We start from the raw sequence: 25,018 nt of genomic DNA, 5'->3' as shown, positions 1-25,018 counted from the left end.
CCGGACTATCGGGGACACGAATTTGCATGACGTAGCTGCACATGGCGTGCTTCTATGAACTTTGAATAAAAAAACGTGATTTTTTTTTAATCGGCGCATCAGAATACAAGAGTACAAGAATGGTTAGTTTTCGTTACATAATCGGGCAAAGATATAGTTTCTTTTAGCTTTCAAGGAAGTTTCCGTAGCCGTCTAAATTTCAATTACTATGTGTCATCTGCATTCACGAGTTGGCTCACAGGAGCCTTTGATTTAACTTGCTTTAGATTGTGAGCAAGTTTACTTGTTTTGGGTCAACAGCAGACTTCCCAAAGGTCTGACAATAACTACTTGCTGATCTTGAACACTCAATCAGAAGTTTAGACAGGCTTCTAGGAAACTAACTTAAATTCGTGGTTTCTGGCCTTAAGTTCGTTTCCTGAAAGCTTTTACGAATTCTTATTGGATAAAGCAGTTTTTAACTGCGTGTAAAGCAAATAAATTATTTTGACCAATTCCAACAACCGGCCCGCAAACAACATAATTATTTAATCAGAACTCGAAGCAAATGCATGGTGTCAAGTGCGAGAAAACGTGAAGCGAGCGACTCATGTAACGGGCATTACATGATACAAATGAACGCGGACGTATACAGAACACTTCATATTCAGCCGCTCTCAAATATTACGGCAGTCATCGGGCCACTGAAACATCACATTCGCGACCGGTTCAAAAAGGTGAATCTTTACCACCTAAACAAACCATACTAACGTAAAACGTGAGCCTCATGCTTACATGGTAAAACTTATCTCAATAAAAAAAACATAACATGTAAATTCTAAGGCACGTGCAGGAGAAAATTCAAAAACCTAGAACAAAGGTCGCCGGCAAAAAACAATACAAGTAATTAAGCATTTGTAACAAGTCACGATTGGTTTCGGTTTGAATTCTGATTGGTTGAGAAAGTGGCGCTAGTTTTCAACCAACGACAAAGCGTACTTTTGACACTCCATTGATTGACGACCACGAAAGCATGCAAATCACACTGCGCTTCCCGCTACAAGTAGGTTTCGACTTCAGTCAATCATTTTTTTAGCGCGGTTTCCAATTGAGTGTCGTAAAACCAAAACCAAAGTAATTACTGTGGCTAATCGCAACAGATGTAAACAACGCAACGAACCAATCAGAATTCGAAGCAAATACATGTAACCGGCGCCAAGCGCGGGAAAACGCGTGCGGCCAAAACACGATTCGTTTTGGTTTGGATTCCCATTGGTTGAGATTGTTAACCAATCACAGAGCGTAGCAATGCAAAACCAAAGCAAACGAGAAATTTCTTTCGACACTCAATTGAAAACCGCTCTAATGGTAATGAAACTCTGCAAGATATTCAACTCTTGGTCAGGATATTGGCATTCCATCTTCGTTTAAAAGACTGTATTCATGTCCTAGCTCACACGGTCCACTTCCAACCTGAAAAAAGTACATTGTCATTATCGTGATGAAAATAAAAAACATTTCCTTCTGTTGTGTGTGTTTACTGAGCTGGAAAGAGCAGCAAATTGCAATTTGCGAGACAGTCTGTACTGTGGCACTTTCTTTCTTACGTTCAAGGCCTGGCGGCCCATATTCATGAAGCCTTTCTAAGGTAACTTATCAGTGTATCATATGTATTGTTTCTTAACAATGGTGTGTTGTTAGGATACATCTACATCTACCATTGTGTGCTACTAATAGTTCCACTTATACTTTTGCCATTTTGCTGCAAACATTTTATGGGTGGACACATGTTATTGCGTTTATTGTTACACTGCCAAGTTCAGGTCTTGATTCGTTCACCACGATCTGCTCAAGGCTGTTGAATATTGTAAGCTGTAGATACCTATTTCATCGAGTAAATTAAACACATCTCGCTTGGCCAGCAATCCTTCTCCATTTAACCACTGTTGTGTGTTGTCATATGTTTTGAACTTGCTAAAACGTTAGTTTGAAGGTGTAATAAATTCGTCTGCATGCTTTGTATGAAATCGAGCTGTTGTCGACTTTCGCTCCTCTGTTATCAGGGACCTTAAGCAGCGACAACGAGAACGTCAGAAAACAATTTTAATTAGCAAAACATTGGCTCTGCAATTGCGTTATAAGCTTTGGTACATTTCTTTTTCGTCCTCTGCAAAACAACGACGTGAAATGACGACATTCAAGGTTTTGTGGAGAACGGAACGCATGATGGTTAATTTTCCTTTCTCTTTCTGAACGCCCCTACGACGTTAACTCCTGAATAGTTTGGCCGCATTACACAAACTAAATGAGTAGAAATCATCGCGAATTTATTCAGGAGACGCGAATGTAATTCTTTGGTCCCGTTTTCGTTTTACGTCGTCGTTGTCCCTGCTTACTTAAGGTCCTTATTCCAACTCTCGTTCTCGCATGAGCTTTAAGTCAATAATTAAGCTAATAAAAGATGCAAGTATACCTTTGTTGAGATAACATATTTCACTGCCCCATGCGATGGTTCAACGTTAATTGACTCGAGAAGACTCTGAAATCAAAACGTTTTTGTGAGAACAAACGGTAACAAACTCGCCGAAGCCTTTCAAAGGCAGGGCATCCGTGAAGAACTCAAAGGAAAACAGCACTAGCATCGTCAAGGAAAGAATCATTGCAAACAAAGATGAAACAAAGATATCCAAACCTTTGATAAATTAACTTGAGGGTGAATCTCGATCCCTTGAATAAATCTGTTGACAAAACAAGTCACCATTACATCAAGGGTCCACGCACTAATGCTCGAAAAATTACGTTCCCTAAAGAAATAGTCGGAAAATTCTCTTTGTTATATGAGGACGCAAAGGGTCTCACAAAAAAACCTATGCTCTGTTGACACGAGTTTTCAAAGGTTGGCCAGAAACACGGAACAACAGTATCGCCCACACATAGGCTTTTATATCGTTTTCAACTGTACACACATGAGGTTAAAACGCATAATTGTTTGCTATTTAGTAAATTTTCTGCGGCGCAGAAAGAGGTCCATGCTTCAAGCAAGTCAAGCGTTTCAAAATGGCACTACTTCACCAAACACGTTGGGAAACAAAGAAGCGCCTTCGAGGGAAGACGCCATGCAGCGTAAAAGCCATAAAATTTATTAATCAGACTCGTGGGGCTCATGAGAATCAACAGGGTGCACTGAGATGCAAACGATGTCAGCAAATTTTCTTTTGTTTTGGCACCAACATAGCGGCAATGCAATCAACCTATAAGACTGTTCTTAGTAAGCTTATAGCAGTAAAGGACATGAAAACAGGGTGGGGTAGGAGGACAGGGGTTTCTTCTTACCATGAGCTTGGGAACAGTCTCCCTAAACAAACACTAGGAAATTACTTTATTGTTCAAACTTGACTCTTTCTCTCCTAACGATATTGTACCTCAAAAATTGTAGATCCGAACGTAGCGCTTGTACTATACACTGACCTTTCTTTACAGCTACATTTTTGATGTTGGTTTGCCGAAATCGCTTCATGACGTACCTAACGCACGAGAGGAACAACAACATCGCATGGGAATGAATGAGGCAGGTCAACTCTGATGTGGTTCTTTTTGGTGCTCAACATTGGTCAAGTAGAAATTACAGAAATCCTAAATTCCCCTTGGTAGATTTCCCTGTGAAGTTAGCCGTTAACCCGGCAAGAATTTCAAAAGTTGGAAAGTTGACAATGCTCAGTTTAAAATGTTTTAATGTTGGTTGCCACTAATGTTGGAAATTTCTTCCATAGTCGTATTGTACTTACCCACGGTCTGTATCTGGGAAAAAATAATGTTTAATCAGCGCCAGAACTTCTGGAATCTCGCTCTCTAATAAAAACAGACACGCATTGGGTCCCGCATCAAACGTGTAAGCTACCTGAAACATTGCAGTTTGATGCATCAAGATACCACCGCCACAATTAAGAAATAAAGATTAAGTAAACAAATCACTTAATTGAAGAGTCGAAGTATTTAGCATGGCAGTGCAAACTGGGGATACAGGAAATAGGAGAAAGTAACATAGCATACGAAACACCTTTAAATATTTTCAAAATCCTAACTGGTCGGTGGCCGACAAGTTGGCTATTTACATAGCGAAACCCAGGGACTTGCATGAAACGAATCTAAACGGTCAGAGAGAAGGGCTCAGTTGAACTTCGTCTTGGGACCTACGGATTACAAGTCTGTCGCGCCAACCGCTAAGCCACACCTTTTACATGGTACAAAAACATAATGTATTATGCTAGAAAGAGGGAAAGATGGTTTGTTCAGTGTGCTCATCGCTCTGAAGGAAATGATGTGAGAAGCTTTCTAGTCAATAAATAATCTCCACTCTGATACCAAAAAGTGTACTATGGCATGTCGCAAGTGATAAATGTCTTTGCAAAAACACAATTTCGTGACTGCGTGCAATGTCGGTAAAAGCATGGAGACTCCTTAAAATACGAAACGAAAAGGTTGTGGACTGAAAAGTAAGGCGAACAAATGGAAGTGGAAATATTGGTGAAAGAAGCCAAACATTCTACCATGACGCACATTGAGCAAAATGCCGGAAGGAGACAGTTGAACTAGAACTTGAAAAGCCCATTCGGGGAGTGTCGATATCGCATCGCATCGCATCGCATCGCATCGTATCATATCGTATTGTATTGCGTTGTGTGGTGTGGCGTGGTATGTATTGCATTGTATTGTACAGTAATTTACAACCACTAACGTAGCTTTTGATGATACCTTGGGATGCCCATGGTAGTTGTTATACTCAGTCACAAGTTGTACAATCCGGTGTGATGTCTGATTCATATATGGTGGTGTTAATGGCGGGTATGTGTCCTGACACACCGCGTGAAGCTGGTTACTTTCCTAAAAATAAAGGATAATGATTAACGACGTATATTGCAATTTTAGCATAAAAATAACGAAAAACGCAGTCCACAGCTACTGCCATAAAATTTATCAATCTGTCACCAGAAAAAGCTAATTTTAGACATAGGCGAGATTAAATAGAACGCTTAAAAAGAGTAACAGAATTGATGTTTCGGAACTCGACCAGTAGTACATTTTACATTGTACACGCCACGGCACTTAAAGCACTGTCCTCGCATTTGTAACATTTCACCCCCACTAGTAATTTAAAACATCACAGTTTGCAGTGCTCAAGGAATAATGGATAAATTACTAGCCGAAGCATCCTGCAATTCTGCAACTTGAATTCAAGTTTACATCACATGCTCCAAAACAGTAATTTACTATTCATTGCATGAGCTACATAATCATGACCGCTACATCTTTGATGATGCCCTGCGTTTTCTGCCTTTTTAGCTGTCCAACAAAATTATGGATCCGGCTGACACCTCTCAACAAAAACGTGCACAGGCCATAACAATAATTATTCTTTGTAACAATGTGGAAAAGTAGCATAATAAAAAATAAACTAACTTAGTGGCTATGTAATTGAGATGCCAGTACTCTACACAGAATCTGGTCGGTATAAACCACTTTTGCAGCGATTTAATTGAGACTCCAGTAGTCAACACAGAATCTGGTCGGTATAAACCACTTTTGTAGCCATTTAATTGAGATGCCAGTAGTCTACACAGAATCTGGTCGGCATAAACCACTTTTGTAGCCATTTAATTGAGATGCCAGTAGTCTACACAGAATCTGGTCGGTATAAACCACTTTTGTAGCCATTTAATTGAGATGCCAGTAGTCTAAACAGAATCTGGTCGGCATAAACCACTTTTGTAGCCATTTAATTGAGATGCCAGTGGTCGCCAGTGGTCTACACAGAATCTAGTCGGCATAAACCACATTAGTGGCCATTTAATTAAGACACGAGTGGTCTACACAGAATCTGGTCGCAGAATCGCCTTTCTACATTTCTAGCAGGTAAAGTTATTGAGCTGGAGAAGACTTCTTCTAAGGTTGCGAGGCTCTTTAGTATTAATGAGAAAGCATAAGCGTTAACAATCTGTGAATTAAATATTTTTTTCACAATGGGCACAGAAACCATAGAAACATGTACATTAACCAGCAACTTCTGGAAAAGTTCCTTTGATTATGTTGCACTTGATGTATATTAGAAACATATTAAATGAATAAGACATCTTGCACTCTCATTACTAAGAAAACTGTCATGTCTTTCCAGAGATGTTCAGGTGCGGAAAACTACTGCTGGACTACCAAACATAACCTACACATAACACCGACCCAAATGACTACTTGGAAAATATTATGCACAGATCAAAAGCGGCGGTTACCTTCATTGTAGTTTCCGCAAATGTCTTGAAATCTCTTTCTAATATTGCCTTTTTCATAGCCTCCATTCTCTTAGGGACACAAAATTCAGCTCTCAACTAGAAAAGAGAAAACAAACAATCTTTACGACATGCGATTGTAGGTCCAGAACGGCATTCAAGTACACAGTACAAGCATAGCATTGTTCCTTACAATGGGTAGGCCACCCCAAGGTGTCTCTTTACAAACAGCTGTAAAATGGGTACCTGTAAATTGCTGCCATGGAAAATGCTGCTGGGGGGTGAAAATGGGATATCAAATGAAAACACGATCTCCTACCTCACTGAATGAAACAAAATATCTTGAAAATCAAGGAATGCGGCATTAATGTATGCTGCAGGACTGTCGTCAGGATACCTTAAGAAGATCACTCGTTTCAACACTTCGTCGCATTCCATCTGTACTACTTGTGCCTTTTTGCTGGTCGCTCACCTTTGGAAAACATGCAAACATTACACTGTTAACAAGAAGGTCAAATAAGGATTTTAAAGTCAGTATTTAAACAGTCAAAGAAGAGTTTAAAAGTTTAAAATAGAGTGTAAAATGAAGGTGAGGTACCAAAACTCCCCTCTCTCCATATACTTCTGTGTCTTAGCGTTAGGAATAGACTCCCTTAGGCGGCCTTTCTTATTAGATTTCCCACTTTTGATCAATTTAAAACAAAATGTAGCATAGCAACTCCTGAGATTTGGTTTGCTAGGCCATTTTCATTTTTCATTAATGGCCAATTCATCCCAACTGGGTAGGGGTAAGGCTGCAACTAATTTCTGTCCCTAGCATCTGTATCTTGCAACAGCCTGCTTCCTGCCTCAGAAAAGAGCCATATCTTTCAGTTCAGTCATTACTAAAGCCGTGGCTTTGGTGCGGGTTTTTCAACAATTTTTGTTTTGCCGGCCCGTGAAGAAAATCACACATGTAGCCACCCTTGAACTGGTGATGCGACAGGTAGATGGCAGAGGCAGAAGAAAGTCTGGGCCATTTTGACTTCTCCTGTTCTCGCCAATCTGTCCTGGGTTTGTGAGTATGTGGTACAGTAGAAGGGGGTCAGTTTTTCTCAGGGATAAATTGGGCCATTTTTTGGTGGGGGAGGGGGGAGTGTGGTGGGTAGATTTGAGCCACTGCAGGGGGAAGGAGTAGGAGTCAAATAGGTTGATGATAGCTATAGAGGGGTTGGTACAAAAGAAAAGGACTTCAGATTTTAGATCTCCTGAAGTTGGCATCCTCAGAGAGGGTGGGGGGTACTCCCCATAACTTTTGGTAGAGGTGTGTGGCTCTGATCTCCAAACCCTTACCCTATTTCAGACCAAAATATGCAATTTTCCAGTACACTTTTTCAGACCTGGGCCCAGTTGTTAAAAGCCGATTAAACTAATCCTGGATTAACGTAAACTTTGATTCGAGTTTAATTACTTATCAATAAAGATTCTTTAAAATGATTTTTGGCTTTCAGTTTTGACTTGACTTTTCTTTACCTTTAGCTTGAAATTAGGCTTTGAAATCACTTTTAAAGAGCAAGATGAAAACCTTGATTATCTTTTAATCGTAGATTAGCGTTAATCAGCTTTCGAACAACCTGGCCCTGGGCTCTAAAATCCACACCCATTTTTAGACCAGGTTTTTCGGATCCACGCCCACTTGAATCAGACTTCCAGCCCAAAAAGCGTAAAATCCATCCTATTTCAGACCAAAACGGCTCAAAAACCATACCATTTGGCACTGCACGAACCTATATAGTTTATGTATGGGAGTGCCCCCTTCCCCTAGGGGTTGGCATCACAGTCTCTAAATACCTTACCACCAGGATTAGCACCCTGAGTCCTGGCCAATGTTCTTGTGGTGCAATCTAACAACAAAAAAGGTTTAATTTTTAATTCTAATACGTGTTAATAATTATTTATAAGTTACTCATTTGTTTTTATCCTGAAACAGTTTTATTATGGATAAGTGAGAAGACTAATAATAATATTGTCTCTGGGGAAAGATTCCCTATGTCATAATGTGCAACTAAATTTACATTTCATCTTTTTTTATAAGATGATCACCTGCTTAGCAATACTGTCTTCCCCATCCTCCATGTCTCCTTTTTCCCAAGCTACAAATCCTCCATACATGCTGCGACAGGCACTTCCTGAACCCTGTCTATTGGAAGACAACAACATAGTAATGCTATTCAAACAAAGAGAGCATAAGAATGCCAATTTTTAATAGGATGCTCGAGATAATTAAACTAACACAGGAAAACACATGATAGAGAAAGGACAGAAAGAAGGTGGCAAGTGCTTTGTATGCTTTGTAAATGAACACATTATGAAATATTCAAGACAATGTGGGCACTAGCTGCTGGAAAACAATTTCCCAATTTACTTAGAAGGCCATTTAGTGTAAGCCTAATAGTATTTTTATAAAAACGATTTTGGGGTGGGGGGGGGGGGGAGGAGGGCTGTACAATATTATTTTACCTAGCAATTCTTGAAAGTTCACCATTGACTTGAAATAATCTTGAGAGAGCATAAACTGCAAAGACAAAGTATAAATAAAGCAAAAATTATCCCAAAGAATATTATTTACTTTATTAGTGTCCTATAACAAATGGTAAATACTGCTACTGACAAAAGATGATAATTATAGCGACACTCTTCATTAGCCTCTGAACAAGCTCCCAAGTGAGTTATAGAGTGAAAAGAACTGGGTACTCCGCTTTCCCCCTCTCCTCAAAAACCAACATTTCCAAATTCCAATTCGCTCCAGAATCCGAGGGCCACAGGTTTGTCAGTTGTAAAGACTGTTAAGTGTCACCCTCACTGAACAAAGTCGGTAAATCAGACCCTTGACCTCCTGTTTTGTTGTGCCTGTATAGTGACAAAGTGTCTTGAGATATGACAGTTTAATTGAGTTTGAATTTGGTTCCCAAAAAATGATGTCGGAGATCTGTTAGTCAGTGGCTCACACAGCATGGCCAGCAAATTTCAGAGTTCTCTCAGCTCTCAGTCATTCAATTAACATATAAAATTTCAGTCTCTTCAAGCATAAAAAGTAAAGTTAAGTTTCTTTTTTTTTTTCTTTTCTGTTTTTCCAGCATGTTTTGTAATTTATTGTGCAGTAATTTTTATTTTCTATTATGTTCTCGTGCTTGTCTTGTTTCGCCTCGACTAGCTTTGTGGCTATTTGCGGGACAAGCAACTTATATCTGAATTTGAAAAATAAATTGTTGTTGTTGTTGTTGTTGTTGCATATTATACAGGGTTAAGCTGTAGATAGAGAGAAATGTCCATACCTAGGCAGGAGAACCCTGCAGCTGATGACGCTAGGCCTGCTGCTGTTGGAAAGTTATTCTTTGAACAGATGTGAACGTGACAACCCCTGAGTTTTGCCCACTGATTGTTGTTAGGATTGCTCTCACACAGTTGTCTAACTGAAATGAAATTTCATATAGTAAGTGAATCAAAAAGATTCTTTGGATTTATTTGAAGAGTTTTCAGGTGCAACAGATTGTGTAAGTGACATTTTTTGGCCAAACAAGAGTGACTAAATGCTCTTGCTCTGTTTCAGACAAGGGCAGTACTATTTTTATGTATTAATTATATGTTGATCAATCCATATGAAGGCTAAACCAGAGTTATGAATTTTGTAGTACAAAATGGCCTATGCTTTGTTGTCCTGTAACAACTAGTCAGTTAAGAGTGCTTTCCATTAACCGAACCAGCTAGCGAGTCACTGGTTAGTTTATAATTGAAGGACAGAAATAGGGCACAACCAACCACTGGGCCTCAGAATCCAAATTAGCTGCACTTAGCCATACAGACTGGTTATTATGTTCATACCACTGCAAGTTTCATAATTATTTTGATTATTTACTTTCAATTTGTTACCAAAAGACTTGAATTCAATTAATTGGCTGATGGCTTTGCTGAAAACTCAAAAAACAAAAACAAAAGAAGGCTTAATATAAGTAATGTGTACTTGATTTCTTTTGTACATAGCTTTTAATGAAACAATGCTTCAGCCAGCTGGTCAATCGGTTTTTAAGCTAAAGTGATTATAAAAAAGTCTGTCATATTGAGATAACTCACTAAATTTACAAAAGATATTGGAATATCATGGAACTGCATGTACATTTCTGACATGATGTATATCCAGACAATGCTAAATTTGAATGGATTCTAAGGCCAAATTGTCACTGACAAGTAACCAATTTCAAGATGAACACTAAATGGATTTCATAAATAACATATTCAGAGATGAACAGTGAAAATATCTTTCCAAGCTTAAGCCTTCACAATGTTTGGATGATCAGAAATTGCAAAAAAAAGTGCAAAAAAAAAATTTTTTACATCCTTAAACAAACATTAATTTAATAAATATATAAACAACAATCACTAGACAAGTACGTTAATCCACTCTTGTGTAAAATTTAACATGATGTTAAAAAATTGTGGCAAATACAAAATGCAACGTACTTCTAGATAAACACTTCTGAATTCTTGGCATCTTAGCAATGTCATGCTTCCTGAGGAGAAAAAGAAGACAAAAAAACAGAGTTACCTAGTAATTTTCTTATAAATGACCAAACAAAATCATGTCAATGATACTTTTAAACACTTGCACACACTTACAAATTACAGTTAATAATTCCAATTCCACCAAAACAAAATTAAGAATATTAGACTATTTTTGTCATAAATTTGTAAATAAATAATAATACATTTAACACATTGCTTTTTGTTCTAGTTTTTTTTCCTTGGTATATTCTATGTATTAGTATTATTACTTGTAACTTAGAAGGACGACCCTTCTATAAAGCACTTTTGAGTGAAGTAGATACGTTGTAGGTTAAAATGAATCCCAGGTTAAAATGATTTCAACCTAGTTTGATTTGTATTTTCCTTTATTTCAGATGTAAACTACCCAACCTTAACAAAAGAAAATACAAGTCAACCTAAGGTTGAAATCATTTTAGCCTGGGATTCATTTTAACCTACAACAGAATAATCCTCAATAAAGATTATTATAATTTATTATTTATTAGAAAACATTTAACAGATTACATGAAGCAATAAGGCAGTGCGATATTTGAGTGATATGTAGCTGTTGCCGTTTATTGCTGTAAAATTTGTCCTCGATCAAATTGATTCGTAGATCAAATGGATATTTTTCCTGTCTCATATTTAATGTTCACCTTTGGTTGAAAACCAATTATGCTGGTCAGGGAAGAGTATTTTATCAAATTTCAAAACACCAAGAGCTGGGTTGAAAAAGCAATGCCCAGCCAATTTTTTGGCCAAATTTGTGGGGTTTGGAAATTGGATCAAACCTTACTGCGCCTTTCAATATACACGCAGACTCTGAAGTTCAAAATTCAACCAACTGTTCTGCTTTTACTGCCGTCAATCACTATAGTGAACCTCTTAGAGAACAACGGCGTTTGGCTCAACGGGGTCAAAAGGTCATGTTCGTGTGCTGTGATTGGTGGATTTCGATCCACTTTGTCAGTTTCTTACTTTTTGTGGTCAGTGCGTTGTCTCCATGATTATGATTGACGGCAGCAAAATATGCAAATCGTTAGGTGGGGTTGAAGTTTAGAGTCCGTATGTTATTGAAAGGCATTATTGAAAAGAAGATGATATTGTTATTGAAATAATTTAGAGCAAAAGTTCACAAAATTTTATGAAAATTAAAATTACACTTCAAACCTCTTTATGGTAGCAATTTCCCTTTTCTCTTCATGAAAAAATATATTATTGTTTGAATGTGAGTGTTACAGGCTTGGAAGTGGTTGGTCTAGAAGAAAATACCAATCTCTTCTTTTAAAAGTTACAGTACCTTCCATTGAGCCACAAACAGTCTTCAGAAAAAGTTTGACTGGCTGCTACAGTTGTCATTGCATGGAGCTAAAATGTGATCAAAATATAAAGTTCACATGACAATTATAAAATTAATACAGGATATTTTCATGCGAGACTATAATAATATTATAAGTGAATTTTCTGACTTAAAATTAAAATTATTCCAAATACATGTGGGCTTTACCACAAATAAAGCAAAGTTCAATAAAGTTTAAATGCCTTTCTAAACAGATGGATTCTTTACTGCAGTAACTATTAATAGTAACAGCTACATGTATTGGGTACTGATTTCAATTTATTGAATTAAGGTGGTACAAACTCTTTATTGGGCTTACTGGTTACACTATTGGACCACACTTTTTGGTGGGAAATATCCAACAGATTTGAATTTGGTATCCTTAATGAAGAAAGTATTTTGTGTAGTGAGCTGTATGGAGTCATGACTGTCATTTGTGTAGTTCCCACATGAAGGTCTATCTCTGTCTTTTTCCTCGTTCATTTGAGAGACTGGAGAAAGCCATGCTGGAGTTAGGGAATATTTCCATACAACCTGCAGAATGATATAAACCTTGAGATTTCTGAGGCTTAAGGCCTATTTAAACAATTTAAATTTAACATTTGCTTCAACATGCGCTTAACACTTTGTTTAACCAAATGTCGGGGACGTTTGAACAGGTTGTTCAACATTGTTGAAAATGCAAATGTTGAAACCTTGTTGAAAGTGTGTTGAATCAAATTTAAACTGCTTTAAACTTTCATTCAACATTGCTTCAACATTTCCTTTGTTCTTGAACATGTTGGCAATGCCATTAAAACCATTTTAACACTCTGTTTATCCAACATTTACCCAAAATCCGTTCAACTTTTGTCGAACAAATGTTGGTCAAATGTTGATACTGTTTAAACAGGCCTTCAGGGTGCATTCGAATGACCTTATTCTGGATAAGAATACATACAATGATTACAAGAAATCCCTCCCTTGAGTACGAAATGGCTCTTAAATTTTTACATGTATCATGTGTCAGTGAATGTTTGCACAAAAAGCTTTCCAAATTACTTAAAAAGAGAAAATTAACAACTATTCAGCTTATTTCTATCCCAGAATATGGTCAATTGAATGCAACTTTATTTGATGAAGTAAGGAAATAATCTTTTATTGAATTTTCAAATAGGATTTGTTGCAAAATTGAGGTTTTTAAAAACATAAATAACGTTTTCTTAAAATTCTTGCGAGCATTCTTCATTTAGAATGGCAAAACGCAAAGAAATCGTTTCAATGACCGTTTCAATTTCTTCTGCTAAAAAGTACGAAACAAACTGTAACCAACACGCCAAATCCTTTACTTACTTTAATTTATAATCGGTCAGTATAAAATGCAGACTGCAGATTGCAGACTGCAGACTGGGTATAAAATGCAGACTAGGTATAAAATGCAGACTGCACACTGGGTATAAAATGCAGACTGAGACCAAAACCGCCTCTTCGTCAAATACAAGATACATTTTGAATTTTTCAACTTAACTTACGCTATTGTCAACAATCGCCTTTCGAGATCATTTCCCATGAAATTTAAATTATTATATTCTTTTTCAAAAAGCGTCAACCTTGAAATAAACAACCCCAAATCATGATGTAAGCAATAATGTGGACATATGACCTTTACTTCGCATGTGGTCAACCTCTTCGCCACTTTGCGTCAACATGGCATTGGCGCCATGCTTATTATGAAGATGGCTCACATATGTTTTGTTTCATCCCAGAACAGTGCAGCTCCTTCGATTCTCATCTGCTTTAGTTTTCGTTACGCACGCGCAAGAAGAAATATGTTTACATTTTTTGTTTACATTCGCTCGGTACAGTCTGGATTCTGTAAAGGGCACAAACATTAGAAAATTGGAAGTGTCAATGAAATCAAAATGTATTCAAGAGCTTTATTGCTTTAATATTCAAAGAAACTAGTCAAAATTTGTCGATTTCAAATTGCTTGCCCCCTCGAAAATCAAGTCTGTTTCCCTCATTAATAATATTATGAAAACCGTCATGGGTGTAACTGTTTACGAACTAATGCGAAGCGATTAAGCTTGAGTCTTCTTTGTGAAGAAAGCGCCTCAGGAAATGAAAGCTACCAAATGGAGATAAAGAAAACAAACAGTTGAGAAATGGGTAAAAACATATGGTCAATTTCGTGGGAGATGATCTCGGAAATGTGAATGTGATTGCATGGCACTAGGGTAAGTCGAAAATTGAAAATGTATTCTGTATTTGACGAAGAGACGGTTTTGGTCTCAGTTTGCATTTTATACGCAGTCTGCAGTCTGTACTTTATACTTAGTCTGCATTTTATACCCAGTCTGCAGTCTGCAGTCTCCAGTCTGCATTTTATACTGACCATCCCAAGCCAATTGTTTCTAAAACTTGTCAACAAAGTAGTTATGCAAACAAATTTGTACCTAAAATGTACAACAAAATTTTTCTGTTACCTCGTCTATTCCTAGAGTAACGCTGAGAGAAGAATTCAGCGGCAAAATAAGCTTCTCGTCTCGCTTGCCCCCTGAAACAAAGTTGAATATAAAACTTAATTTTTCATCGACAGAGCCAAAAACAAGTCCTTCGAATTCAAATTACCTCTTTTTCCGGTCTTACTTACAATATTTTATCACAGCAATATTAACTGGTCCTTGACAAGTAACCATTTCAACACTGTCAGTTTTAAAGCGTTTTTCCAGTTTGTCCGCCATCTTTGAAATGCCCCGGTATACACTGGAGCCGAGTCACTTGAAACAGCCTTGTACGTCATGTAAGCACACATTAGTAGTTCAGTCAATCTATGGTTTAACAACGGTGACAGAATTGTTTTAAACCTTATTTGAGAACGGGTAGCAACCTTAAGTAACATGCTAAAATTCCCCCAAATTTCCTTCAGCGGAACATCTTGAAATTTTGAATTGAAGATTTTGAGCATTTACCACAGGATATCCAAGACTTCAAAATTGACAAAAAATGTAAAAGAAATAAATAAAACGTGACATAATTGTTACCGAATACGGCGCAAGAGCACTTTTACCATTTTAACTGTTGAAGAAATGAGAAAACACACGATATGTCTCTTTACAAACTCATGATGGTGATGACAATCACTACTTATGAGCCGTCCTCTGTAAATATCGACTATCGTCGTTTGGACGAGAAAAAATGAAATCCCTCAAACTTTCTCAGAAGAATGGTCTATATAAGTGATTCACATAAATATAACTTTCAGCTCAGTTCGATTCGTATTTTAGCTGTACTGCGACCATCTTGGTTTTGCCGCTCTGAGACGGCTTTCAGCGGCCATTTTAGGCCACACTTTTAAAAATTTGCCTTACAAAGAAAGCGTTACAAGTCCGAACAAAATCTCGTTATTCGAAACAAGCAAATGTTTGTTGTTGTGTTGAGAAGCTATTTTGGGAATTAGATCGAAATCTGATTTTTTTACAAAATTTTTAATTTCTTCCCTATTGAACTACTCTTCAAGTGCCCGAAAAATGGCCGAGTTTAAAGGAAAATATCGCTAAAGATACATTAGTTGGCATCCTAAAACAGCATCCCGGTTAAAGAGCAATGTCTCGTCTGTAAGAATATGCAATAAAATTTTTGGGCAGTTAAAAAGAGAAAATTATAGAAGAAGAAGTTTTAACTGTACTTTTGTCAACAAACACCGCCTTCCTAATTAGCATAACAACATGAAAATAACGATTTACTAAGAAAATAATGATAAATTCCACTTACCTCGTGAAATATCGAGAACTGGATATTTCAAAATATATCAATTTATAGTTTCAGTTGGATACAGCCGCATTTTCGATGATTTGTTGTGCGAAACCACTGTAATACACCGCAGCCGTTAAACTGGGTTGAATTCTTCAAAGTCCGTCAGGACAACCATCGGCCGAAAAAATTGCCTTCCGCCCCATAAGCTGCCGTGTGCAAGGTGTCAAATATTTCTTTGTTATCCTTAATGACCAAAACGTCTTTCAGCAACCATTTAAATCCTGCTTTGAACTGGAGATTCTCGTCAAGAAATCGTTTATGTTCCGTTGACCTTCCGCCGTGATTAAACAATGAGATTGCGTTACAGAAACGCGCGCACACCCAGACGGGCTGGGGTGGGGGTGGGAAGGGAATGAAAATGGAACAGCTCCTAAATTAAAAAAAAAGGGCCATTCAAGATTACTGTCAAAGCTATGCATTTCGGGTACTAAATAGGAAACTGCTGTCCCACAATAATGTGGAATATAGTAAGCCCTTGTGCTCTATTTCTTTGGTTGGGGCGTGGGAGGGGGAGGGGGGGGGGACTTGGCAAGTAAAACACTAATTTACAACATCAGTTGATCTTTGCTCTTCTGTTTAGGGTTCATACATGTTCACAACTGTCCCAAGCTCACTGACAGCTATATATTTGCAATATTAGGTAAACGGCACGTAAAATTAATATGAGGGTTTCTATGGGAATACATGCAAATTAACAGCTCACATAGAATTCCGATAAAAAGCGACTTAGTTACTTACTTGCTTTTATTTTATTTTATTTTTTTTTTGTGTGTGTGTATTACAGTTGCCTGTTTGTGTTTTGGATCGTTGTCATAGCGTTCACCATTACGTGTGTTTCGTGGACTTGGAGCCAGAAAAACTACTAAATCTGAACATCGTTGGAAATGCTATCAAACGTTACCAAGGGCAACCGACTGACGAATAAGGCACAACAGCTAATAGTAAGTGGAATTTATTGAGAGTGGCAAAGGGTTTTTTTGCGACGCCTGATGGCCCATAAAAAAGCAGCGTGACGGGTGATGGAACTAGTCTGAAATGTCAGCCGTCTTCTCCTCCTAACCCTGAAGGTTAGGGGGAGGAGACGGCTGACATTTCAGACTAGTGATGGAACACGTGCGTGAATATATTAGTGCAAATTTTTTGTATACACTGTATGGGCGTCAATGAAATTCGCACTTTCCTGCGGTCTCCTAGCACGTGATTAATATATGCCTCAGACCAAATATTTGATAAGGAAGAATTTATGATTCAAATACGTGTTTTTCAAAAGCATTAGTTTAGAGAGTACGATCTAATGGGACAGTTTGCTTCTTACAAAGTTACACGCTTTTCACTCCGCAAATGCTTCTATTTTTAGCGTCTTCGTGTGAAAATGTGTAATGAAGTGTAATTGCAGGTGATAACTTGTGATTCGAAATGGCATGGAAACCAGGTTGTGAATTTCGTGGGGGAGTTCAAAATAAATGTATTCGTTTCAAGGAATGAATACTTATGATTTGTACTTTGGTGTTTCTTGAGAGAAAACTGCTAAAATAAAATTGTATCAAAATACTCATACTATACCTGCCCAAACGTGCAGTGCTTTTAAATGGACGCTCACGTCCCCTCAGCAGTCACTCAGTAGGACACACTGCACATTTTTATCGTTTTGGGTACTGGATCCGCAGGTACTTCCAACATACGACGAGTACCCACAGGTGGCCATGACCAGGAATTTTCCATGGACCAATTAAAAGTGCGGCGACTAAGCTATTCATTTACGCGTGTCACGAAAAGAATGTATATATTAAAACTGGAAACAATACGTTTTGATTGCCACATTTTATTTCTATGGTTCTCTTTTGCGACCCAAACGACTTAAAATATTAAACAACGCAGTGGGGGTTCGTCACGCGTTTCCTCCCCCCACGAAATAAAATGAAAAGTAGCCACACAATCGTCAACGAGATTTCAGAGTTCCCGTATAAATTTCCCTAGCTTATTGACGGTATAAAGCTATGAATTTTTCTTTACATTGCAAAATTAAATATTTCAAGAATAACAATTGTTTCCCACGGGCAAGTATTTTGAATCTTTTTTTCAGTTAATGCGTCTTTTGGAACGATTTCCAGAGAAATGTCCAACATTCCATTCACACGTCGGACATTACAAAGAAAAATTCGAATGTTCATTTCATTCCTGGACATACTGTTCACGCGTGACCTGGGTTGACTGTAAACCGAGTCCGCGACTACTTTGAGGGCACGATACCTCTCTATTGTCCTCGATTTTCGGGCTCTGAGAAACTGGACGCGAGCAGGAATGGTCGAATGGAACGGAATTTTCCGGTTATTCCGATTTTCCGGAATTTTAGGCCAACCTCGCGAGGTACACCCAAAATTTCGGAATGAAATTCCGGAAAATGTCTGTTCCATTCGCTCCCAAACCCGGAATTTCCGGAATTTTTGGTCGAATGGAAAGCATATAAATCAACTTAACGATCGGCTTCGCGTTTCCGCGGGGCAATTTGATCACAGTGAGAGAGGGAAAGAAAACATGAAACAAATTGTGGTCAATTGTCGACGATAAGTTCCAGAAGTCCATTTTTGCCCCTAGATCTACAACAAAATATTTGATCTCGCTGGAAAAGGTACCCATCTAAATAAGAGACCGTGACTTTACAGAGGGTACTTCCTACTACGACAGAAACCACAAAAAAATTATAACCTACACAAATTTCTCAACGTTCCCCAAAGTCACTAGTCATGTTCCATTATTCCAAGATAGGTGTTTAATTTATAGCCCCGAATAGGCGCAGAATGACTAACACTTTCGCAGCATCTTACAAGCTAAAGTCCGTAACATTTTTATTTCCTCCCCACCTCAACCCCACCCGGATGTGCGCGCGTTTCTTTAACGTAATCTCATTGTTTAATCATCAACATGATGTATGAAACCTAAACAGAAGAGCAACGATCGACTGATGATGTAAATTAGTGTTTTACTTGCCACCCGCCCCCCTCCCACGCCCCAACTTAAAAAATTAAAGCACAAGGGCTTATCATATTCCACATTATTCTAGGATAGCAGTTTCCTATTTAGTACCCGAAATGCATAAAATAGCTTTGACAGTAATCTTGAATGGCCCTTTTTTTTTAATTTGGGTGAATTTCCATTTTTGTTTCCTCCCCACCCCCACCCCAAACCGTCTGGATGTGCGCGCGTTTCTGTAACGCAATCTCATTGTTTAATCACGGCGGAAGGTCAACGAAACATAAACGATTTCTTGACGAGAATCTCCAGTTCAAAGCAGGATTTAAATGGTTACTGAAAGAAGGTTTGATCATTAAGGATAACAAAGAAATATTTGACACCTTGCACACGGCAGCTTATGGGGCGGAAGGCAATTTTTTCGGCCGATGGTTGTCCTGACGAACTTTGAAGAATTCAATTCAGTCTAACGGCTGCGGTGTATTACAGTGATTTCGCACAACAAATCATCGAAAATGCGGCTGTATCCCACTGAAACTATAAATTGATATATTTTGAAATATCCAGTTCTCGATATTTCACGAGGTAAGTGGAATTTATCATTATTTTCTTAGTAAATCGTTATTTTCATGTTGTTATGCTAATTAGGAAGGCGGTGTTTGTTGACAAAAGTACAGTTAAAACTTCTTCTTCTATAATTTTCTCTTTTTAACTGCCCAAAAATTTTATTGCATATTCTTACAGACGAGACATTGCTCTTTAACCGGGATGCTGTTTTAGGATGCCAACTAATGTATCTTTAGCGATATTTTCCTTTAAACTCGGCCATTTTTCGGGCACTTGAAGAGTAGTTCAATAGGGAAGAAATTAAAAATTTTGTAAAAAAATCAGATTTCGATCTAATTCCCAAAATAGCTTCTCAACACAACAACAAACATTTGCTTGTTTCGAATAACGAGATTTTGTTCGGACTTGTAACGCTTTCTTTGTAAGGCAAATTTTTAAAAGTGTGGCCTAAAATGGCCGCTGAAAGCCGTCTCAGAGCGGCAAAACCAAGATGGTCGCAGTACAGCTAAAATACGAATCGAACTGAGCTGAAAGTTATATTTATGTGAATCACTTATATAGACCATTCTTCTGAGAAAGTTTGAGGGATTTCATTTTTTCTCGTCCAAACGACGATAGTCGATATTTACAGAGGACGGCTCTTATGTGTCCTGGTTGTTTTATCTAGTTAGACTGTATCATCGTCATCCCCATCTGCGAGGTCTAGCACAGGTGCATTAGAACAGCTTACTCCTTTGCACGCTCCGGAAGCAGCAGAGAAGTCCAAGCCATTCTTACGGCAGGAGCATTTGTGTCTTACAACTACAAAGGATTACCTCTGGTAGGTTGTACAATTGCTTGTCCGAGAGAGGTTAGCTTTAAACAAACTTGCATCTTTATCCCAGAAAACAAAGTCCTCAGAAAGCTCTGTAATACGGTTGGAACAAACTCTAATGCAGTGTTGACTTAAGACTTTTCCACACTCTCTGGTAAATTCTTAGTGGAAGCATCTTTACTCATAATTTCACGTTTGACCAATTTATCAGCTGCCTCGACTATCCCACACCGCTATCACTACTATCTATCTCACACCGCTGGAAATTTGATAATAAACTGGCAGTATTCCATGCAAGGTTCTCTGTGTCAACTGTCTAGACAAGGTAACTTTTGTCGCTCCATATCTCCGTGAAAAGTACTCTGCTAGCGGAACGTTTTTTTCTGGCAAGTCTTTTAGCATGTACGAAGTCGTTTGCGTCTCTGGTACTTCACGTAGTTGGCTTGTTTAGCGTCCTTTGAGATACTGAGGACGCGAACGACCTCGTACATGCTACAAAACTTGGCAGAAAGAAACATCCGGCCCTGCTAGCAGGTTAACGAAAGGGTAGCCAGCGCCTACTTTTTTATATGTGGATGCGTTAAAATGAGATCACAGCCCGCTCCAACGAAGAGATATTTAGAGGATATTACTCGGCGGCGCGAAGATGTAATAATAATAATAATAATAATAATAATAATAATAATAATAATAATAATAATAATAATAATAATAATAATAACATAGTGAATGAAATAAACCAAAGGCGCAAAAATTAACATTTTTATGTCTATCAATTACTATTAAATGGCTAGATTATAATTAAAACTAAGTCTATTAATGAAAGAGTTTTTAAAGCGCTCAGTTTTGCAGTATGGAAAAGTAGGTTTGACCCTTCTAAGCCTATGTGTAGCTGGATTGCTTCTCGGAAGTGATTGGAATGAGGGGTGATCTTTGTCCTTGCTTAATTTGTTTAAAAAAGCGCCTATCTGACTTTTCCAACCAATTTAAAATGGAAACGGGGAAAGAGGTGAACCCTTGTTTATCACAACGATAAAAAAAAACTGTATAGAGGTGATTTCTGGTCGAGATCGGCTCCATAGACTGATACACCGTACACAAGCTTAGGCATCAAAAAGGCGCTGAACAGTTTGTCTGTCTCTGACTGGCTATAACCTTCCTTCCTGAGGGTGCGTAAAACATATAGACGTTTATTTGCTGCGATCAGCGTATTTTTGACATGGAGATATGAATTTTATTTTCGAGTGGTATTTCCAATTTTTACTTAGCTTTTTGCCGCTCCTGAAGAAGGTTAGTATTGTCTATCCGAAATATTGGACAATAAAATTATTTTAGCTGTCCGATCAGCCTTGCATTTAATTTTACGTTTTATTCAACTTTGCTGATCCTGATCTACACAAAGATCCGGCTACACTTTGCTGCTGTTTGTACAAGTGGTCCTTGTACTATTCAAGAGTTACTATATTTATTTGGCCATGCCTTTTAAGACGAACATCCTTGATGTAATCGACGTCAACCTAAAAGATGTCAAGAATCCACGAGTTCAAGACTTCTGCCAGAGTTGTGAATGAAAACAGTAATTTAATGACGTTATAGGACGAAAACAAGCTTCGCACCAAAACGAGGCTGCGCCTCCTGTACATCTAAGAAAATGTTCTTGTCCCCCTTTAACATGGCCAAAAGCCTAATTTGCATTTCGTAGATTGAACAAAGAAATATCAAACTTGTCAGTCAGATAAAACTTGATAACCTTAACTGACTCTTGCTTTAAAGTGTGGAACATTCGGGTCACGTGACTATTAAATGATGATTAAAGGGGCAGTATCATGGGAGATCGATGGGAGTATCATGGGAGATCAAAATTCACTAAATTTAAACTTTTAACAGTGTGTTAATTAATTTCTCAATCGCTAATTTAAAGAAATATTAATAGTGATTCTAAGACGAAAGGTTGAACCAAAATATAGTACAACCGGCGATTCTTAGTGCGTTACAACAACGAAATTTGAAAACGTCCGCCAGACGTTTTCAAATTTGAACCCCACTCTACCTTGGTCATCTGCCGGCGAAAAATTCCGTGGATAGGGTCTTTGCATTCTGAAAGTCTTTTAATGGAATTTTGGCTTTATATCTTGGCTGTTATCAACTGAATAGCGTCTCTCCGATTTTCAATGTGTTACTAAAAATAGCGTGATACTGTTTCAAAACAAACTATAATCAAACCTTTTCGGGTTCCATACTATTACGCTATGAAAGTTCATTATTAATTAGCCTTGTATGGTGGTACCTGCCATTGGTATTAGAAGTTATTAAGTCATTTCCAATGTCACGTGACCTATTTCCCTTAATTGCAGGACTGTTATTGAATGTGGACACGCAAGCAAGGCTAATTAATTTCAACCCCTTGACATGTAAACGCATGACACCAAAGGAGATTTAATTCTATTTCATTTAATATACCCAATGATCATTTAATATACCCAATGATCATTTACAGTTTACGTGACCAAAATGCTCGTCACTTTGAAGCAAAAATCAGTTAAGGTCTTCTAGTTTGCAAAATCCTGCCACATTTGACATTTTTTTGTTTAATGTACGAAATGGTATGATTGTTTTCTGCTTTTATGCAAATTAGGCTTTTGGCCATGCCTTTATATGCCAAAACCGCCGCAAAAAGGTTTTTCCAAATTTACCTGTTGTGGCCTTCAGACGATCTCCTAACCTACGGGACTTATTGGTTTCGGCTAAACTTTCTTCTAACTCGACTAATCCCTACCCATAACTCCCTTCCGGCTCCTATCGTTGCGGTAAAAATTGCGCCACTTGCCCATACATTTCCGATGGTCTCACTAACTACACCTTTTTTTCTACTGGTGAAACACGCCCTATCAAATCTAACCTGACCTGTGAAACTAAAAATCTAATCTACATGATCGAATGTAAACCGAGGGAGCATGTCCCAGCAACTTGTCCCTGCAACATCCACGTGCTTCTCGCCTGTCAAGAGAAGGACCGAGAAGGAGCAACAAAAACTAACAAGCAAAACGCTCCCAATGTTTCTCCTTTTCTCGCTTTATGCCTTCGCGAGCCCCCCGCGCTCTTGAAAAGGAAACGACTGCTACGCAAACTAACCCAGCAGTTCATTTCGGTGGATATTGGTTCTGATGGCCTTACTCAGAACCGATTCGGACTAAGTTTTAAAGAATACCGTAAACTGTCTCCTATTACCCCCCCCCCCCCCCGTTTATAGGCCCACCTACTTGTAAACCAAAAAATGCATCCGATTATAAGCCCCTCCGGATATAAGCCCCCCTCTAGCTTTCCTTGTTTTGAGTAATATTATGCACTTGCACAGAACTCTGTACTACTTCAAACAGAAAATTGGAAAAATTATTGGGGAACAATAAGTTTACTATGCATCAGTCAACTGAAATTCCAGCCCCCGGGACATAGCGGGGAATTTAACAAAGGCCCGGTGTTAAATCACCGCCTATTTCCCCGCCCCGAGGATGCCGGAGAGTAGGGCATCAGTACCATACTCAGTCAAAACTAAAATAAAATACAAATCAGTTTGGGTTTGTTGGTAAAAATCGACATTGTGAAGGACGTAACGTTTAGCGCAATATCATAAGATTTTTCATTAAAATTTTTTAATTGCCAACACATTGTAGATTTGATTTAGCATCAAACCAGCACAGGTGGTTCAGCACATTTCACGAGCTCACTTCTAACCTCTGTGATTAGAGTTGAAGTCTTGTCTTGGGGTTGCTCGACCTGTGTACCCAGTCTTCTTTGATAATGACACGAAACCGTTGGGCGCGGAATAGACCAGCTTGAGTAACTAAATTCGATCCTAGTGCCTGTACCCGCCGAAATTAAACGTCTCAATAAAATAATCTATCTAATTAAATTAGACTAAGTCACGTACCCAGTTATGGAAACGTTTGTGACTTAAAATCACACAAAAAAGGACAAGGACCCCGCTTAATGTTCCTTCATGTTAAATCTCCGCTTCCAGTTAATGGCCCCGATCAAACCGACATTTTGTTAATTTCACCGCTCCTCGGGGCTTGCGTGTTAAATCCCGGTTATGGTCACATTAAATCCCCGCTATGTTCCGGGGCTCGGGGGCGGGATTTCAACTGACCGGTGCATTACTCCCTTTTTCTTACCTACTCTTTATATAATTACCCGATAACTTCATTTTAAAATACCATTAAAGTAACTTTTCCAGTTTCGTTCGTGGTGGCTAGTTTTAATTTTGTTCCAAATATTGAAATGAATTCGATTTATTATGATGTTTTAAAGCTCAATTAAAAACCAGTAGATGCGTACCATTTGATTTTCCACCTGGAATTTCCGGGTTTTCCATGTAAACATGTAAATGGTAAGCACCCCTGAGACTAAACATGGCCGCCGAGTGTTAAAGGTCTATTGAATCGGAAACCAATCAATCACGATGGTTACTTGTGATCACTATAGTATCGTTAATTAACAATTGATTCATGCATCAGCGTGTTTTTATCGAGATATGAAGCACGGGGGAAGTTTGGAGAGCACGAAAAATGCGTAAGAAACTTCCAAACTTCTCAAGTGCTTAATTCATATCTCGATGAACGCATAGCTGACACATGAACCAACTGTTTTATAATGTTTTCAACGCAGTAGTTTAAATGTAGTACAAAGAGAAATTACCCCTGCTACGATTCAATGCGT

At 38.2% G+C, this 25,018-nt stretch overlaps 2 protein-coding genes across 5 annotated transcripts in view; one reads left to right on the top strand and one right to left on the bottom strand.

Moving 5' to 3' along the window:
* The window catches only part of LOC146489777 (protein arginine N-methyltransferase 7-like), a 113,828-nt gene that overhangs the window by 21,989 nt on the left and 66,821 nt on the right, over positions 1–25,018 (top strand). The gene's annotated exons all lie outside the window — the stretch shown is intronic.
* Positions 1,324–14,941, bottom strand: LOC146489783 (diphosphomevalonate decarboxylase-like). 4 transcript variants are annotated; one of them, XM_085101941.1, is made up of 15 exons: positions 14,789–14,941; positions 14,622–14,692; positions 12,118–12,185; positions 10,755–10,804; positions 9,572–9,709; positions 8,757–8,811; positions 8,340–8,436; positions 8,088–8,140; positions 6,655–6,724; positions 6,261–6,356; positions 4,732–4,860; positions 3,765–3,877; positions 2,672–2,717; positions 2,453–2,518; positions 1,324–1,452 (listed from the first exon to the last, which is right to left on the bottom strand). In XM_085101941.1, the coding sequence occupies exons 1-15, from the start codon at positions 14,877–14,879 to the stop codon at positions 1,381–1,383; spliced, it is 1,215 nt and encodes a 404-aa protein (XP_084958067.1). In that variant the 5' UTR covers positions 14,880–14,941; the 3' UTR covers positions 1,324–1,380. The 4 variants fall into 4 exon arrangements, 3 of the variants coding, with proteins under 3 accessions (XP_084958067.1, XP_084958013.1, XP_084958114.1); XM_085101887.1 differs by having other exon boundaries at positions 6,655–6,729; positions 8,093–8,140; XM_085101988.1 differs by having other exon boundaries at positions 6,655–6,729; positions 8,093–8,140; positions 14,767–14,884.

The sequence above is a fragment of the Pavona decussata genome, unplaced genomic scaffold, assembly GCF_977016875.1.
Source record: "Pavona decussata unplaced genomic scaffold, jaPavDecu1.1 SCAFFOLD_3, whole genome shotgun sequence".
NCBI lineage: Eukaryota > Metazoa > Cnidaria > Anthozoa > Scleractinia > Agariciidae > Pavona > Pavona decussata.
Note: the sequence above shows the minus strand (reverse complement) of the source record. Positions and strands in the feature narration are given on the sequence as shown.